This window comes from Quercus suber, unplaced genomic scaffold (genome assembly GCF_002906115.3).
Source record: "Quercus suber isolate HL8 unplaced genomic scaffold, Cork oak 2.0 scaffold_402, whole genome shotgun sequence".
NCBI classification, from domain to species: Eukaryota; Viridiplantae; Streptophyta; class Magnoliopsida; order Fagales; family Fagaceae; genus Quercus; species Quercus suber.
The window spans coordinates 371,304-389,033 of record NW_027069853.1 but is presented as its reverse complement, the minus strand read 5'-3'; the positions used below and the strand labels follow the sequence as shown (position 1 = coordinate 389,033).

Sequence of the window (17,730 nt, the reverse complement as noted above, 5' to 3'; positions counted from 1 at the left end):
TTAATGCCCCTACTCTTGCCACGTTTTCTCTCTTCTTTTTCTTTCTCTGTGTTCTTTTTTTTACTCTTAGTTTCTAACTACTATCTTGCCGTGGGTTGTTTTTCTCACTTGGGTCTTTTCCCTTTTTCTGGGTTCCTCTCTCTAGGTATTTACTACTCTGTTATCATGGGTTTCCTTCCTTAGGTCCTTTTCCCCCCTCCCCTTGGGTGTTTTTCTTCTTCCCCTGTTTTTTACTCTTTCCCCTGTTTTTTTCCTCTACCTCCGTCCCCCTTTTTCTGCCATGGTTACCTTCTTTTTATAGCGAACTGATTCGATGGGATTTCTCCCTTTTATCCCTAGGGCTTCACCAACTGTTTTTGGTTTGTTGTGGGCATCCTTTCAAGATTACCCACTCACCCATTGGTTGCCCTGACCATTGCCATCTGCTTAGAACATGTTTGCTGCACGACAAAATTCTCTTTTGTTTGTTCTTGCTATATACCTCTACCTCTAAGTTCAAAGATTAGGATTGGGCTACATCACTACCTAGCTCTATAGCATGCATTAGATAGTTCCAACCATTTATTACTTCTTTTGGGTAAGATACCATCCCAGCAGGATATATTCCCAAAAGAAGTTATGGCAGAAAACCAAATATAGACCTCATTTTCCCCCACCACCAAACCACGCCCTCTGAATCTCTTTGACCATGGGCCTACCTCCCTTGTATTGGCTGAGTACAAGTTGGTGGTGCCCCGGCCCTTTTGTTTTTGTCTTTTTTCGTTCCCACGCCGTTCCTGCCATAGCAGATCAGCTCTGTTTTGTCCTGCTGTAAGTCTTTCACATGTTTCCTGCTGTGTTTGTCATTTTCTTTAGTTTGGGCTTTTCTTTCCTTCACGTGATTCCTCCTACTGACACTTCTTGCTGCTCCTTGTTTCCTTTCATCGTTCTTTTTCATATCAGTTTTCATGCCTATCTTTTTTATACAAAAGGATTTGGGCCTTTGTGAGTCAAATAATGTTGAATAGATCAAAAGGGTCTTAGGCCCAATTTATCTTCATCTGCCGAAGCCATCCAGCCAAAGAACTGTATTCTGCGGCAGATCTGTATTCTGCTGAAGAACCGTATTCTATACTAGATCTGTATTCTGCAGTAGTAAAGCCTTCTGCCAAAGAGTAGGGATTTGTGTCTTCATCTGCCGAAGCCATTCTGCCAGAGAACTATATTCTGCAGTAAAGCTATATTCTGCGGCAGATTTGTATTTTGCAGCAGATTTGCGTTTTGCCATAGATTGCTTTCACTTGCCCTTCTTTCTTTGGACCTTTCTTGCTTTTCATTCTTCTTGGTGGGTCTTTGAGCCTTGCTTCTCATTGGGCTTTCTTCCTCATGGGCCTTTGGGTACAGATTTGAAAAAATGGGCATCAACAGTTATTAACGAGGGCACAAACCCTCGAAGGCCGTCGTATTTGCTCTTGTTGCTAAAAGAGATTTTGCAACCATGCCTTCACAAATAGATAATTTACAAGGGCAATTTACTGTCGTTACAGAACAAATTTGCCTTCGCAAATTTATTACCGAACGACAAGAAAAGTCGACCACTTATTTTTAGTGAAGGGAAGTAGTCGTCGTTAACAATTATTTGTGAGGATCTTTATACTCTCGCAATTAGTTATTTGTGAATTTCAAATTAACGATGAGACAAATAATGACGTCGCTAAAATTTATTTGTGAGAGATATTAACCCCTCACAATTAGTTAGGAATAATAGTGACGACATTAAACTGCCACTTAAAATGTTTTTGCAAGGGGTAAAGGGGCGTCACTATTCTATAAATTGCAAGGGACTTTGTCATCACTATAAAGTTATTTATGACCAAATTTTTATGTCATCAGTGATAATATTTTATATAATTTTTGAAATATTTTATTATTTATTTATTTTAAATTTATTTTATATCATTTTTATTTAACTATCATATTACAATAGTACAATAATTACTAAAAATTGATACAATAGTACAATAATTACTAAAAGATGATCCATCGAAAGATAAAAATTCATATAAGTTCAAACTTTAAAATATAGAATATACAAAAAAATCCTGAAATTAAACTTTGTTTTAAACTTAAATAGCTAGAATTATGACAAGATCTATATTAGTCTTCCTCTGAGTCACCCTCCAAGCTGTTTTCGGCCTCCTTGTTATTGTTTGAGTTGTCCTCTTCATCTCTGCTAGTACCATCCTCCAAAAAAAAAAAAAAATAACATAAAACATGAGTTAAAATGAAACAATTAAAGTGAATTTGTATTTGTATCTCAATGCTTCAATAAATAAGTAGACATATTACTATATCAAATCTAATCATATAATAATATATCATAAACAATAGTAATAACTTTATTAACTGCTTTGTACCCAGAAAACAAAAACAATTATTAGTACTGCACACATAATTTTTCCTAAACGACAACCCACATACTTACAATAAGATTCAACCCCCAAATCAAAAAGACAACATGGTTTGCGTGTTCCCAGAAATGTGACTATTGTTTTGCACCAAAAAAAAAAAAAACAAGAAGTACTTAAAGCAATAAAACCAATAAACATGTATGGACTAGTTTAGCAATAATAACAAAATATGAACACTTCCTCTCTTTCTTTCCACACGTGCACATTTAGGCCGAGAAGTTGACAGTTGCTTCAATCCCAAAGCATTTATTCTCTCTTGGTTTTGCTTGATTCTATGTGCTCTTTCCATCTCATATTTTGTTATTTTATTATGAGTGCCTTTGTCCTTTTTGGCCATTTTTTTGCAACAATAGATTGACATAGAAAATAAAATACAATGTCTATTCATTACAAGTTTATTCATATCGCTTGCTCCAATTCAACAACCCACCAAAATATCAAGCATCATTAATTTCATTAAACAAGTTTACAAATATTCAATATAGAGTACTTACTATATACTAGAGTCAGTTGCACAAGCTTTTGTCTTAATCCACTTGCCCTTCTCTTTTTGCTTTAGGGCACTAGTACACTACAAATAAATTTTTAGAAAAATGAATCATAGATTGTAATAAGATGTGCATGCACATATCAAGTAATAAGGCTACATGCGTGTGTGTGTGTGTGTGTGTGTGTGTGTGTGTGTGTGTGTGTGTGTGTGTGTATCATAGGTGATTAACCATTGTTGATGCCCATTTTTGCAAATTTGTACCCAAAGCCCCATGAGGAAGAAAGCCCAATGAGAAGCAAGGCCCAAAGACCCACCAAGAAGACCGAAGAGTAAGAAATTTCCAAAGAAAGAAGTACAAGTGAAAGCAATCTACAGCAAAACACAAACCTACTGCAGAATACAAATCTGCCGCAGAATATAGCTTTAGCGCATAATACAATTCTCTGGCAGAATGGCTTCGGTAGATGAAGATAAATTGGTTCCAAGACCTTTTTGATCCAGTCAACATTATTTGGTCCGCAAATTTGCAACAGAATACAAATCTAACGCAAAATACAGATCTGCCGCAGAATACGGTTCTTCGGCAGAATGGCTTCGACAGATAAAGATAAATTGGGCCCAAGGCCCTTTTAATCTAGTCAACATTATTTGGCCCACAAAAGCCAAAATCCTTTTGTATAAAAAAGATAGGCGTGAAAACTGATATGAAGAAGCATGGTGAAAAGAAACAAGGAACGGTAGGAAGTGTCAGTAGCAGGAAACGCGTGAAGGAAAGAAAAGCTAAGCTAAAGGAAATGACAAACACAACAGGAAACGTGTGAAGAAATAAGACAGAGCCACACAACAAAACAAAATAAATCTGCTATGGCAGAAATGGCGGGGAACGAAAGAATACAAAAATAGAAGGGCCGGAGCACCACTAACCTGTACCTAGCCAATACAAGGGAGGTGGGCCCACGATCAAAGGGATTCAGAGGGTGTGGTTTGGTAGTTGGGGGAAAAGAGGGTTTTTATTTGGTTTCCTGCCATAACTTCTTTTGGGAATATATCCTGCTGGGATGGTATCTTACCCAAAAGAATTAATAGATGGTTGAGACCATTTGATGCATGCTATAGAGCTAGGTAGTGAGATAGCCCAAAGGTAGAGGTATACAACAAGAACAAACAAAAGGGAATTTTGTCATGAAATAAGTAATGGTGCGGCAAATACGTACTAGAGCAATGGCAGTGGTCGGGGCAACTAATGGGTTGGTGGGTAGTCTTGAAAGGATGCCCATAATAAATCAAAAATAGTTGGTGAAACCCTAGGGGTAAAAGGGAGAAATCCCATTAAATTAGCTCACTATAAAAGGAGGAGCTTGCCATTGATGAAAAGGGGACCCAAGGGAAAGGGGAAACCTGCACTTAGAAAGAACGAGTCACCCAGAGAGAGGGACCCAAGAAAAGAAAAGACCCAAGTGAGAAAAACAACCCACGGCAGGAGAGCAGTAAGAAATTAAGGGTAAAAAGAAAGAACGAAGAGAATGAAAAAGAAGAGAGAAAACGTAGTAGGAATAGGGGCATGCATCGATAGACTATCTTTTTCCTCCTTCTTAGCAAACCCACTCTTTGAAGTCTCCAAAAGTAATAGCTAGTAGCCATTTAGGCCTATTCTCCAAAATGTACAACTTTTATGGCAAGAGCCTATGACAAGGTTGTTCAAGTTGGAGTTTAGGTTCCTTTTTGGTTTACTTATTCTTGGTTTACTTAATTTTGATTGCAAATATATTTGGTTTCTCTCATTATAACTTATATCTACCGTATTTAGTCATCCTGTTGTAGCACGTTTTTTATCACGTCTGCCGCATCAGTTGTCCTGCTGTGGTGTCTTTACTTGGTGTACTAGTTATTTTATTGTAGCACCTTTTTTTATTATATTTACCATGTTAGCTATTTTATAAGCTAAACATTTCCTGCCAAAGCTTTCTTCTTTATTCGTTATTACGTGTTTTACTTTTGACACAAATTAATCATTATCTTGCCATAAGTTTATATATACATATATCTTTTGATGGTGTAATAAAAATCCAAGTCCACGAGTCACGTCTCGTCCATAAGTGTCGTCTAAAGAGAAGGTACCTCGTGCTCGTCCATAACGACTTCGTCTGTCCGTCCTTCAAGGATGGACGAGGTTGTTATGTCCTGAGCACTTTGAGCCTTAAACGTGCGTATTTTCACCAGGTGTGAGAATAGACGAACCATTGTAAGCTAAGTCCAACCGTTGTGAAAGGCATACCCAAATAGTGTAACTTCCACGGCAGTTATGGAAGTTATCTCCGAATCTTTCGTACTACTCAGCAATAGGAACGGTTATCAAATAAATAATCGTTGCCCACATGCTATATAAACAATCGCCAACAGGATGGTAAGACATTCAGATACTTCCAACTTTTTTGGAATTATAGAAAGACTAACTTTTCCATCGGAGGATTCTTGGCCAGCTTCCACCAGTCTCCTTTGATTTTGTGTTTATTTTCTCAGGACTTACCACAAAATCATCAACATCCGAGACTTTTAGCCCACTAATATAACAGAATTCATCAGTTGGCGCCATCTGTAGGAAAGAAATTTGTCATCCTTGAACTTAATTTGTTGAGTTCTGCGATTTCTTTCTCTGACAAAGGGTTGAAATGGTTCGGGCAAGATCAAAGGCCACTAGTCCAGGCCTTCAACAGAGCAGGGACGCCTCCAGCAACCCTCACGTGACCGTCAATCGGCGCCCACCATGCACCCATCTCTTGTCCAACATGTGCAATCCATGGCCGCTGCTATGGCGGAGTTAACCCGCCAGAGTCAGGAGTTGGTAAGACAACTTAATTTAAGGAAGCAGCATCACGAATGGGACACCAAAGGATAGGCCCAAAGTCAAGAAGATGGAAGGAATGTTGAACTTGAAAGCTAGTCAAAGGGTACCACTCCATGGGGGGTACCTCATTTGGAGAGGGAAATGGACCAAATGAGAAGAGTTATGGATGAGATAAGGGAGAATATGAGGAGAACGAACCTTATAGAAGATTTGGTTCAAAGGACTGATTCCCCTTTCGTGGCTTCCATTAATGCTCACCCTTTGCCACCCAAGTTCAAGATGCCTTCGTTAGATTCATATGATGGGACGTGGTATCCTTTCTATCATATTGCCACCTTCAAAACTACCATGCACCTTCAGGGGGTCCTGGATGAAATAATGTGTAGAGCTTTCCCTACTACCCTCAAAGGACCTGCATGAGTGTGGTTTAGCAAAATACCTCCTAACACAGTGACATCTTTCAAGGAGTTAAGCAAGTTGTTCGTTAATAATTTTATTGGAGGGTAAAGGCACAAGCGTTTCTCGTCCAGCTTGTTGACTATAGAGCAAGGAGAGAATGAAAGCCTGCGCTCTTTCATCAAGCGCTTCAATAGGGAGGCCTTGACCGTGGACTAGGTAGATGACAAGCTCCTGTTAGCAGCTTTCCATAACGGGGTTAACTTCGACTTGTTCATACACAAAATTTATGAGAAAGAACCTCAGTCCATGGCTAAACTCGTCCACTCCGCCTAAAATTTTATGAATGCAGAAGACGCAATCATAGCTAAAAAGAGCAAGAGAGCTGAAAGAATGGAAACAAATCCTGCTCGTTACTCTGAACAGGGTCTTCATCCAAAGAAGGGACGAACAGAAGAAAAAAAGGATCGAGATAATAAGAAGCTAGGTTCTTTAGTGCGGAATTAACAATATACCCCTTTAAACGTGCCACTTGAGCAAGTTCTTATGCAAATCAAGGACGATCCATCCTTGAACTGGCTTGAGAAAATGAAGGGAGATCCCAACAAGTGCAATAGGAACAAGTACTGTCGCTTCCATAGAGACCACGAGCATGACACGGACGAGTGTTTTGATTTAGAGCAACAGATTGAGAATCTCATAAGGCAAGGGAAGCTGAGAAATTTCCTGGGACGAAATCACAAGGATGAGAAATTGAAGGGAAAGGTAGAGGAATCATCACGACCACCACTGGGCGAAATAAGAGTTATCATGGGAGGAAGTTCGGCAGGACAGTCGTCCAAGTCAAAGAAGGCATACTTGAAAGTAGTGCAAAGCGTCCAACTTTCCAGACAATCACCAAGAGCTAGAACCACGGACGAGCAAGCAATCACTTTCACGGATGAAGATGCCAAGGGAATTCACCACCCTCACGATGATGCTATTGTCATCACCTTAGTTATTGCTGACTACACAACTAGAAGGCTGTTGATAGACAATGGGAGCTCAGCGGACATTTTGTATTATCCAGCTTTTCAACAAATGAAGGTTGGATGAGACCAGCTCCGTCCAGTACACTCGCCTCTAGTAGGTTTCAGAGGAATGAAGGTACAACCTGTTGGCACCGTCATGTTGCCAGTAGTAGTGGGGACATATCCATAGTAGGTAACCAAGGATGTAAGCTTCCTTGTGGTAGATTACTCATCTTCTTATAATGCCATAATTGGAAGACCAACTCTGAATAGTTGGAAGGCAGTCACGTCCACTTACCACTTGTCAATCAAGTTCCCCACGAAGAATTGTGGCCGAACCCATTGAAGTGTTAGAAGATGTTTCTTTGGATGATAGTAATCCTGAAAGATGTACTAGGATTGGCGCAGATCTTGAAGAAAAAATTAAGAAGGACCTCGTCCAGTTTGTAAGGAAAAACATTGATGTATTTGCCTGGAGTCATGAAGATATGCCAGGTATAGATCCCAATGTCATCACTCACCAACTAAATATGTGTCCTTCCTCCAAGCCAGTATGGCAAAAGAGAAGAGTGTTCGCCCCTGAAAGAGATAATGCTATCAAAGATGAAGTTCAGAAGCTAATAGCGACGAAGTTTATACGGGAAGTGTACTATCCAGACTGGTTAGCCAACGTAGTAATGGTTAAAAAGGCGAACGGCAAGTGGCGGATGTGTGTGGATTTTACCGACTTAAACAAGGCTTGTCCCAAAGATAACTATTCGTTATCGCGCATTGATCAACTAGTGGATTCTACTGCAGGCCACAAATTACTTAGTTTCATGGATGCTTTTTCAGGATACAACCAGATAAAGATGGACGGGGCTGATCAGGAGAAGGCTTACTTTGTTACTAGGCAAGGCTTATTCTGTTATGAAGTAATGCCCTTTGGCTTGAAAAATGCTGGGGCAACGTATCAGCGACTAGTTAACCACATGTTTCATCATCAGATCGGACGAAACGTAGAAGTTTATGCAGATTACATGTTAGTGAAAAGCCTGGATGATGAAAAACATCTGGACGACTTGCAAGAGACCTTCGACACACTCAGACGTTACAACATGAAGTTGAACCCAACAAATGTGCCTTCGGAGTAGCCTCAGGAAAATTCCTTAGATTCATGGTTTCACATAGAGGAATAGAGGCGAATCCGAAAAAGATTAAAGCAATTCTGGATATGGAGCCTCCGCGGAGTGTCAAAGAAGCTCAGTCTCTTACTGGGCAAGTTGCTGCCCTCAATAGGTTTGTTTCTAAGGCTACTGACAAGTGCTTGCCATTTTTCAAGGTTCTAATAAAGGCATTCGAGTGGACAGACTAGTGCCAAAGAGCCTTTCAAGACTTAAAAACATACCTCGTTACAACTCCATTGCTTAGTCCTTCGATGATGGGTGAAGAGTTGTTCTTATACTTGGCAGTGACCCCCCATACCGTGAGCTCAGCATTGATAAGGGAGGAAATAAAAGTGCAAATGCTAGTCTATTATACCAGCAAAGCCTTGAGGGGAGTAGAAAGACGATATCCAATGATAGAAAAGCTAGCTTTTACGCTAATAACAGCCTCAAAGAAACTAAGGCATTACTTCCAAGCTCATGTCATCAACGTCATGATAGATCATCCCCTCAAAAAGGCAATGAACAAGTTGGAAGCTGCAGGACGATTGATCCAATGGGCTATTGAACTCAGTGAGTTCGACATAAAGTACCGACCAAAGCATGCCATAAAAGCTCAAGCACTAGCAGACTTCATTGCAAATTTTACCCCAATCCATAACAATATAGGAGAGATGGAAGACAAGACATGGACCGTCCATATGGATGGTTCGTCTACACAGTATGCAGGGGGAATAGGTGTGGTTCTACAATCTCCAGAAGGGGATAAACTAAAACACAAGGTTCGCCTGCAGTACCAAGCTACTAATAATGAAGTTGAATATGAAGCACTCCTCAAAGGTCTGGAATTGGCTAAGTCTGTAGAAGCAAAGTCCATAGTTATCTTAAGAGATTCTCAGTTAGTCATAGGCCAAGTGAAAGGGATGTATGAGGATAAGGAAGAACGAATGAGAAGTACCTTAATAAGGTGATGCGCCTTATGAGAAAATTTGAGGAATCTAACTTTGTTCAAATCCCAAGGGAGGAGAACATGGAAGCTAATGCCTTGGTGAAGGAAGCCTCAGCGAATGAAGCTGCGGAAAAGTTTGATGAAATTCAGTATATGCCGAGTATAGACATCCCAGAAATACAACAAGTGGAGAGTAGAGGAAATTGGATGACTCCAATTATATCATACTTAAAAGATGGACAACTTTCGAAAGATAGAGACGAAGCTAGAAAGTTAAAGGTAAGGTCGGCCAGGTATGTACTCATGAGCGAGGTGTTGTACAAAAGAGGCATTTCACAGCCCTACCTCAGGTGTTTGGCTGCCGATGAAGCAAACTACATTTTGAGAGAAATCCATGGAAGGGTGTGTGGCAATCATTCTGGAGCCAGATCACTCGTTCACAAAGTCGTCCGTGCAGGATACTACTGGCCAAATATGCAAGCTAATGCAAAAGATTATGTTAAGGTCTGTGATCAATGCCAATGATTTAGCAATATCTCCAAGCAACCATCGGAGTATCTAACCCCAATGACGACCCCATGGCCCTTTGCGCAATGGGGACTAGACATCCTGGGTCCTTTTCCACTAGGTGTAAGACAAATGACTGTCTATTGATTATTTCACCAAGTGGATAGAAGCAAAACCCTTAGCTAACATCACACAACAAAATGTCAAGAACTTCGTATGGAAGAACATTGTGTGCAGGTTTGGAGTGCCCCGAGTGCTGGTATTCGACAATGGATGACAATTTGATAGTGCACTCTTCAAAGATTTTTGTATGCACTTCAGGATTCAGAATCACTACTCCTCCCCAGCCCATCCATAAGCAAATGGCCAGGCTGAAGTAGCAAACCAATCCTTGTTAAAAATAATCAAGACTCAGCTTAAGGGGGCAAAGGGAGTATGGCCAGACGAGTTACCAGGTGTTCTATGGGCATATAGGACGACAATAAAAACTCCGACAGGAGAAACTCCTTTCAAGCTAGCCTATGGAACTAAAGCAGTCATACCCGCAGAAGTGCACATAGCCAATCATAGAGTGACAACCTATCAGGACAAAGATAATGAAGAGCAACTCCGTTTGAACCTGGATCTAATAGACAAGGTGAGGATGAATGCTGAACAAAGGATGGCAAGGTACAAAAACCTTATGGCTAGGCAATATGATGCAATGGTGAAGCCAAGGCAATTCAACATAGGAGACCTCGTCCTGAAGAAGGTATCTTTGGCAACAAAGAACCCAGCTCATGGGAAGTTGGGACCTAATTAGGAAGGCCCTTACAGAGTTATCAACTGCAAAAGACAAGGATCCTATTACTTGGAGGCCGTAGACGAGAGGAAGTTGGAGCATCCTTGGAATGTTGAGCACCTGAGGAGGTACTACCAATGAAAACGCCAGCCTAGACGAGCGTGAAGACCATTTGTATACTTATCTACATAAGTCTATCTACCTGTTTTTAATGTTGCTTTGTTATTATTATATTAAAGTTATGGACGAAATTATGGTCTGGTTTGTATTTATTTTTCTAAAAAGGCATGAACTTTTAAGTGTATGCCTCGTTTGTGAGCAATATTTATGCAATGTACATAATGTTGTGTGAATCACTACCATGTTACTTCTGTACAAATCAACCCATGAGAAGACAAAAAAGCTCAAAGACAAAAAAAAAAAATCTCTGGACGTAGAGATGTAATGTCAGCTTGTCTAAATGAAATCAGGGCGTGCTCATCCAAAGTAAAGGACGAGGTAAAACCCTATACTTTAAGCAAATCTCAATGCCCAAGGCATATTCATCCATATGATAGACGAAGTAAGACAAGGTAAAACCTTATACCTTGAGCAAATTTCAATGCCTGAGGCATATTCGTCCATATGATGGACGAAGTAAGACGTGCAAATCCATGACATGGACGAGGAAATGTATGGAGTATTTACAACTTGTTCATGCACCAAAAACGTTCTAGCGCATGGACGCCAAGAATGTACTAGCACATGGACGAGAAAAACATAAAGTCTTACCATTATTAAATGTCAAAATCAGCCAAACCTAAGGATGGGTAACGCTGATAATTACCATTTCATCTGGATAGACTACACTTAGTAAAATTCCAATAAAAAATGATTCAAGCATATATGTGAAATATAGACGAGCTGAACAAGGAATGCATATATAAGAGAAATAGCATTCATTCCAATTGTTTCAAAAGGGCGGACGAGAAACATCCAAACACCTTTACAAAATTAAAACTTAGTTTTATAAAAACTCGTCCTTAAACATGGACGAGCCTAATGTGCTTGGATTATATAAAAAAAAATTGGATGAAAACATAAAACATCGAAATATTTTTTAAACCGGGGCATCAACATTGGGGTCGTCTTGAGGCTGGGTCGTGGCATCGTCCTCTATATTGGCGTCCTTAGAGCCGAGGTGAAAGAGAGAGCTAATGGTGGCAGCATTCAAATTGAGTACAATGGAGCTAAAGTCTACATTGGGAAACTTTTCAATAGCGTCCATCCTAAAATCCTCAAACCCTGCATAGTTAGTATCCAAAACATCAGTGTATTGTTTAGATGCTTTGAATTCAGCCATTGCGTCTTCCTTTGCCTTGGAGAGAAGAATGCTATGCTCATCACTCTTTTTCTGCAAGTCTTCAAGACGAGCATCTTTTTCCACAGCACTAGCCATCAAATCCTCAACCAAAGTTTTCAACTCCCTCACCTCGTCTGTGGTTTGGCAGCCACTTCAGCCCATTACTTAGCCTCATCCTTCAACTCCTGAATCCTTGTTTCTAACAAGATCCTCGTCTTGTCCAACCCTGTGGTCTGTCTAGACGCTGCTATAAACTTTGACATGTCCTATTAAAACAAAAAAAAATAAAAAATAAAAAAAATAAAAACAAAACAACAAATAAAAGTAAAAATAAAAAATAAAAAAAATAAAAAAAAATAAAAAAAAAGAGAGAAGGAGAATGAAAATCTTTAGTCAAGACGAGGTATAAAATGTTACCTTGAAAAGGTCATGGACACCAGAGTGTTTAAAGTCTTTAAGGGACATGTCATAGCAAACGTTTATATCCTAGTCAGAAACAGCATTCTTGAAACGTTCCCAGGCCAAGTCTTCATTTTCAATAATGTTTGAAGGAACCTTGCGGGAAGGCTGAGACGAGGTTAATACAGTTGTTTTAGACGGTGGAGTCTTGGACGGGGTAGACTCAACAGGAGTAGACAAGTTAACATCAAAAACTTTGGCAGGCTGGTGGGATGACGAAATAGGCTTGACTGCTTAGGACGAGCCATGCTTGGTCTTCTTGCCACGTCTACTAGGAAGATTTTCCAAATCCAAGTTTTTGGATAGAGTCTTCCTCTTTTCTCCAGCCAATGGACAAGATTGAAGCTCAGGCTCAAGACGAGTCCCCTCAACACTTACTTTTTTTCCCTTGTTTCCTCTCATAGTTGCCATTCCTACAAAGAAAAAAGGGGAAGAGAGTTTTCTTTGGCACGAAAGAAAATAAAAATAAAAGATGTAAGGAATGTTTGGAGTTTGAAACTTACTTTTTCTTACAGTAATTTTGTGTACAAGTGCTATGTCAGATGGGTTAAGGCCTAACCCCCACTAGGCAAGTCGTCTAAGATTGACCAAGGAATGAAAATCCCTGTTTGTGTGTAGATGAGCCTTGTGGACGCGGTCACGATGCAGCTTTCTCAAGGAAGGTCGCCCAACGGCTGTAATGAAACAAGTGGAGGTTAAATAATAATAATAATAATAAATAAAAAAGAAGAGGGGGAAAGCTAAGGGACTTACCCTCAGGATGAAGGTTCCCTAGGTCCCCAGTAAAACGACTAAATGTATCCCAGCCAACGTCTACGGGATTTTCAGCCCAGAATCCAAAGACGAAGAAAAACTCCGTCTTCCATTTTCTATCAGACGAGGCCAAGGATTTCACCAGTCTACAATCTTTACCTTTGGCCTTGAATTGATAAAAGCCAGGGGATTGATGAATTTCTGAAGGTTTGTAACAGTAGAGAAACTCGTCCACAGTAATAGGACGGTCCACTCCAAACACTTCCCTCCACAAAATTTGCATAGAGATAATCAATCTCCATGCATTTGGGTTGAATTGACATACTCCTAAACCTAATCTAACTAACAATTCTCTGGTAAAGGCATTTAAAGGAAACCTAAGACCTCCTAAAAGGTAAGCCTCATATACACCTATCCCAAAATGGGGATTATAACACCACTCTCCAAGGACGGGCAATCTAGGATTAAACTCGTCTGGAATTTGGTACCATTCCCTAAGGTTGTTTAGTCTCTCCTCGTCCGTCTTAGAAGGAATATCTACAGCGCAACTATACACAGTTATCTCCGTCTTGTCCAAAGGACTAGACGAAGGGATGGAGGACGAGGTGCCTACCTGGGACCCTGAAGTTTTTCTAAGTTGTTTTTGTACTACTTCTAAAGGAAACCCAAGGACCCCTGAGACATATTCCTCGTCCGTGGTGTTTCCCCCACTACTGCTATTGGTGTCACTAGAGTTATCACTACTATCGTCATAATACTCATCTATAGCTTTCTCTGTACTATCGCTAAACGAGGAGATAGTTATTTGACATTTTTTGGAAAGAAAATCTTGGAAACCTAAAAGACGAGAAAAGAGGGAATATCTGGCTCTAGGATGAACTGAAACTATGGATGCGAGGAAACTCTTAGACGAGGCTCTAGACGATGAATATCAAAGAAGGAAAATCTCAGAAGTGTGGAGGGCAGTAGAGGCATTCCACTATTTATAGATGGCTGACCTAAGCATATGAAACGACACAACCAATCAAATAATGACACGTAGTCTTCGTCTCGAAAAAATGAATCGACGAGATTGGTCACCATTGAAATGATGACACGTGGCACACTAACACCAGTTACTCACCCAAGTAACACAAGGTCACCTCTTTCCCTTTAGACGACCCATATGGCCGAGGGGGCAACTGATGGTGTAATAAAAAATCCAAGTCCAAGGGTCACGTCTCGTCCATAAGTGTCATCCAAAGAGAAGGTGCATCGTGCTCGTCCATAATGACTTCGTCCATCAGTCCTTGAAGGACAGACAAGGTTGTTGTGTCCTGAGCACTTTGAGCCTTAAACGTGCGTATTTTCACCAGGTGTGAGAATAGATGAACCATTGTAAGCCAAGTCCAACTGTTGTGAAAGGCATACCCAAATAGTGTAACTTCCATGGTGAATCTTTTGTACTACTCAGCAATAGGGACGGTTATCAAATAAATAACCGTTGCCCACATGCTATATAAACGATCGCCAATAGGATGGTAAGACATTCAGATACTTCCAACTTTTTTGGAATTACAGAAAGACTAACTTTTCCATCGAAGGATTCTTGGCCGGCTTCAACTGGTATCCTCTGATTCTGTGTTTATTTTCTCAGGACTTACCACAAAATCATTAACATCCGAGACTTTCAGCCCACTAATATAACAGAATTTATCATCTTTATTTACGAATATGTGTACATATTTGGGAATATACTAACCCATTTAAACTAACATTTGTTTGATGAGTATTTTCTTTGGGTTTTAGATTTGTTTATGTGCAGGAAGTGGTAAAGTATTTCTCTAGTAAAAATGAAGAGTAGTCATTAACACGGCAGAAGGCTTTAAAGCATAGCAGATAGCTTTAAAGCACAACAGAAAGTTTTAATGCACAACAAACAGCTCAATTGCACAACAGAAGGCTTTATGCCAAGAAGCTTTACTGCATAGCAGACAGCTTCACTGCATAGCAGAAAGTTTTACTGCACGGCAGAAAGTTTTGCTGCACAGCAGAAAAGTCAAACCTGTGGCAGAAACCGGAGAAAAGTTCCTCTTGCGATAGAAACGTCAATCCTGCGGCAGAAGCCGGTAGCGGCAGAAAAAGAAAAGCCTTCTGCGGCAGAAACAGAGGATAAGCCTAATTTGTTGCATCTTCCCTCGGACTTGGACTCAATGTTTGCGCACAATCCAGACCAAATTGAGTTGCAGTTGGACCGGTCTCAACTCCCTTACTCAGAATATTTGGACCTAGTACCGCAGGAGGCAGCCCAACCCAATATAACAAAAAGGCCCACCACATTAAAGAAAGTATTCAAAACGTCACAACGGTACCATAGTAGAATTCTATGGCGGAATATCATAGTAGTGTTACACAGGACAATACTATAGCAGAATTCTGTGGTAGAATACAACAACGTTACAGCAGGATAGTGCCATAGCAGAATTCTATAACAGAATACAGCAATGTTATAGTAGGACAATGCTGTAGCAGAATTCTATGGCAAAACACAACAATGTTAAAATAGAGCAATATCATGAGCAAAATGCTATGGTAGAATATTGTAGCAGAATGTTATGGTAGAATACCACAATACCATAACAGAGTTCAATAGCATTGCATCAAAATGCAATGGCAAAATATCACTGCAACATCATGGAGTTCTACAACATAAATATCATGAGACTCTACAATAGAAGGCCTTTACAATACTTGGTCCTATCCTGTAAATGCCACTTGTTTTCCTTGTCATGCATGTGAGACATGTGGCAAGCTACTTATTCAAACATGCAAAACCAAAAGTTCCACCACTTTATGCTCTCATTTATTTCAAGGAAGCACTAGAAGCTTTCTAAACTCTCTCCATCTCTACCTTTAGGTCCAGCACTTAAAGTAGAAAAATCCCTTCATTCCCTCACAAGGTTTCAATCATTTTTTTTTTAATGCTAGTGATTCTAGCTCTACTTCCACTGAAGAACCAAAAGCTAGAAACAAAAAAAAAAAAAAAAAAAAATCTTTGAGCCTTAAATGTGCGTATTTTCACTAGGTGTGAGAATAGACGAACCATTGTAAGCCAAGTCCAACCGTTGTGAAAGGCATACCCAAATAATGTAACTTCCATGGCAGTTATGGAATTTATCTCCGAATCTTTCATACTACTCAGCAATAGGAACGATTATCAAATAAGTAACCATTGCCCACATGCTATATAAATGATCGCCAACAGGATGGTAAGACATTCATATACTTCCAACTTTTTTGGAATTACAGAAAGACTAACTTTGCCATCGGAGGATTCTTGGCCGGCTTCCACCGGTCTCCTTTAATTCTGTGTTTACTTTCTTAGGACTTACTATAAAATTATCAACATCTGAGACTTTCAACCCACTTATATAACAGAATGCATCAAATATTTTATGTTAGGGAGGTAACACCTTAAGAAGACTCCAATTGAATAATAATAATACACCATATAAGGACATGTTTATGTATTTTAATCATAATTGTATTTTTTTTTAATTATATGTCACCCTTCCTTTGTTTATCTCCGTATTATCATTTTATTTGGAAGTCAATGGATTTTTTATTGGGTAAATTTAAATAAAAGAATATATATTGTAGGGGCGTTGCCCTTGGTTCTCTGGATTAAGACACTAAGCAAAACACGTGTTACAATTAATTTGCGATGTGGGTTGGTGTTGAGCCACAATGGGAAGTTTGGATAAAAACACGTAAATATACCAAAATCTCTTTTATTAATTTCAGTCTCATATGTTTCATGCCCCCTCTTTGAGTCTTCTTTCCTTCCTTTTATATGAGTCATCTTGTACTTTTTCATCTTTTGTCCCAGTCCACCTGGATTGCCTTTAGTCTTATCAGGCTCTTCTTTTTATGGCTTTTCATCATGAATGGAGACTTCTGAGGTATTCTTCACCGTCCAGACTCTTTTTTTGCAGGGTTTTCATCATGAATGAAGACTTCTAGGGCTTCTCTTACTGTTCAGGCTTGTCCTTCTGCATTGAATGTAGTGATGTCAGGCAGGCGACCTATATCGATGTGGAGGCAGTTATGGAATCACCAAGAACCTTTAGAAGACTACCTTGGAGAAGTTTGGCCTTTTTGCAACTTATCTTGGTAGCTTAGATATACCTCAGAGGTGACCTCAGCGTGTTGCCTGGGTGGATGTTGGGGACCTCACTGAGGATTTGAGGTTTTGTGTTGATTAAGAAGTGGGTTGGCCATCACGAGATTTATCCCCATTGCTTGGGCTAATACTCCAGTTGGGCCCCGTGTTTACATTTATTATAACTAGGCCCAATACTTGTTTAGCATTCGCCCCACTACATATATGTGTGTGTGTGTGTGTGCGCATAACTCATATTAATACTCAATCAAAATAAATACAATTATCATCGAAAACAAAGCACAAAATGTTTATTATATATATATAATATATGTATATGTATAACTCATATTAATTCCTCAATCAAATAAATACAATTATCATCGAAAACAAAGCACAAAATGTTTATTACGCTTAATATCTTTAGTTTGATACGTATTTGGCTTAACTATGCTCTTTCTT

General features: G+C 39.6%; 2 protein-coding genes and 1 long non-coding RNA gene across 3 annotated transcripts; 1 reads left to right on the top strand and 2 right to left on the bottom strand.

The window, feature by feature from the left end:
• Positions 1-2,001: 2,001 nt before the first annotated feature.
• Positions 2,002-3,297, bottom strand: LOC136062315 (uncharacterized). The gene is made up of 2 exons (XR_010624100.1): positions 2,945-3,297; positions 2,002-2,223 (listed from the first exon to the last, which is right to left on the bottom strand). It is a non-coding gene; the product is annotated as an uncharacterized LOC136062315 (long non-coding RNA).
• Positions 3,298-6,769: 3,472 nt separating this feature from the next.
• On the top strand, positions 6,770-7,276 carry LOC111986613 (uncharacterized). The gene has a single exon (XM_024018288.1). The coding sequence runs from the start codon at positions 6,770-6,772 to the stop codon at positions 7,274-7,276; it is 507 nt and encodes a 168-aa protein (XP_023874056.1).
• A 4,248-nt stretch (positions 7,277-11,524) lies between these two features.
• On the bottom strand, positions 11,525-14,557 carry LOC111986600 (uncharacterized). Its single transcript, XM_065761224.1, has 5 exons — positions 14,538-14,557; positions 13,128-14,044; positions 12,878-13,048; positions 12,333-12,787; positions 11,525-12,181 (listed from the first exon to the last, which is right to left on the bottom strand). The coding sequence occupies exons 1-3, from the start codon at positions 14,555-14,557 to the stop codon at positions 12,939-12,941; spliced, it is 1,047 nt and encodes a 348-aa protein (XP_065617296.1). The 3' UTR covers positions 11,525-12,181; positions 12,333-12,787; positions 12,878-12,938.
• Between the last annotated feature and the right edge of the window lie 3,173 nt (positions 14,558-17,730).

Bases quoted from the DNA above. Each gene is read 5' to 3' on its own strand.
- LOC111986613 (XM_024018288.1), top strand. From the start codon at position 6,770: ATGAAGGGAGATCCCAACAAGTGCAATAGGAACAAGTACTGTCGCTTC.
- LOC111986600 (XM_065761224.1), bottom strand. From the start codon at position 14,557: ATGGAAGTTACACTATTTGG. The intron at 14,045-14,537 runs GTATGCCTTTCA...TTCATCGTCTAG, and splicing joins ATGGAAGTTACACTATTTGG to AGCCTCGTCTAAGAGTTTCC. The intron at 13,049-13,127 runs GTAAGTCCCTTA...GTTTCATTACAG, and splicing joins AGGGAACCTTCATCCTGAGG to CCGTTGGGCGACCTTCCTTG.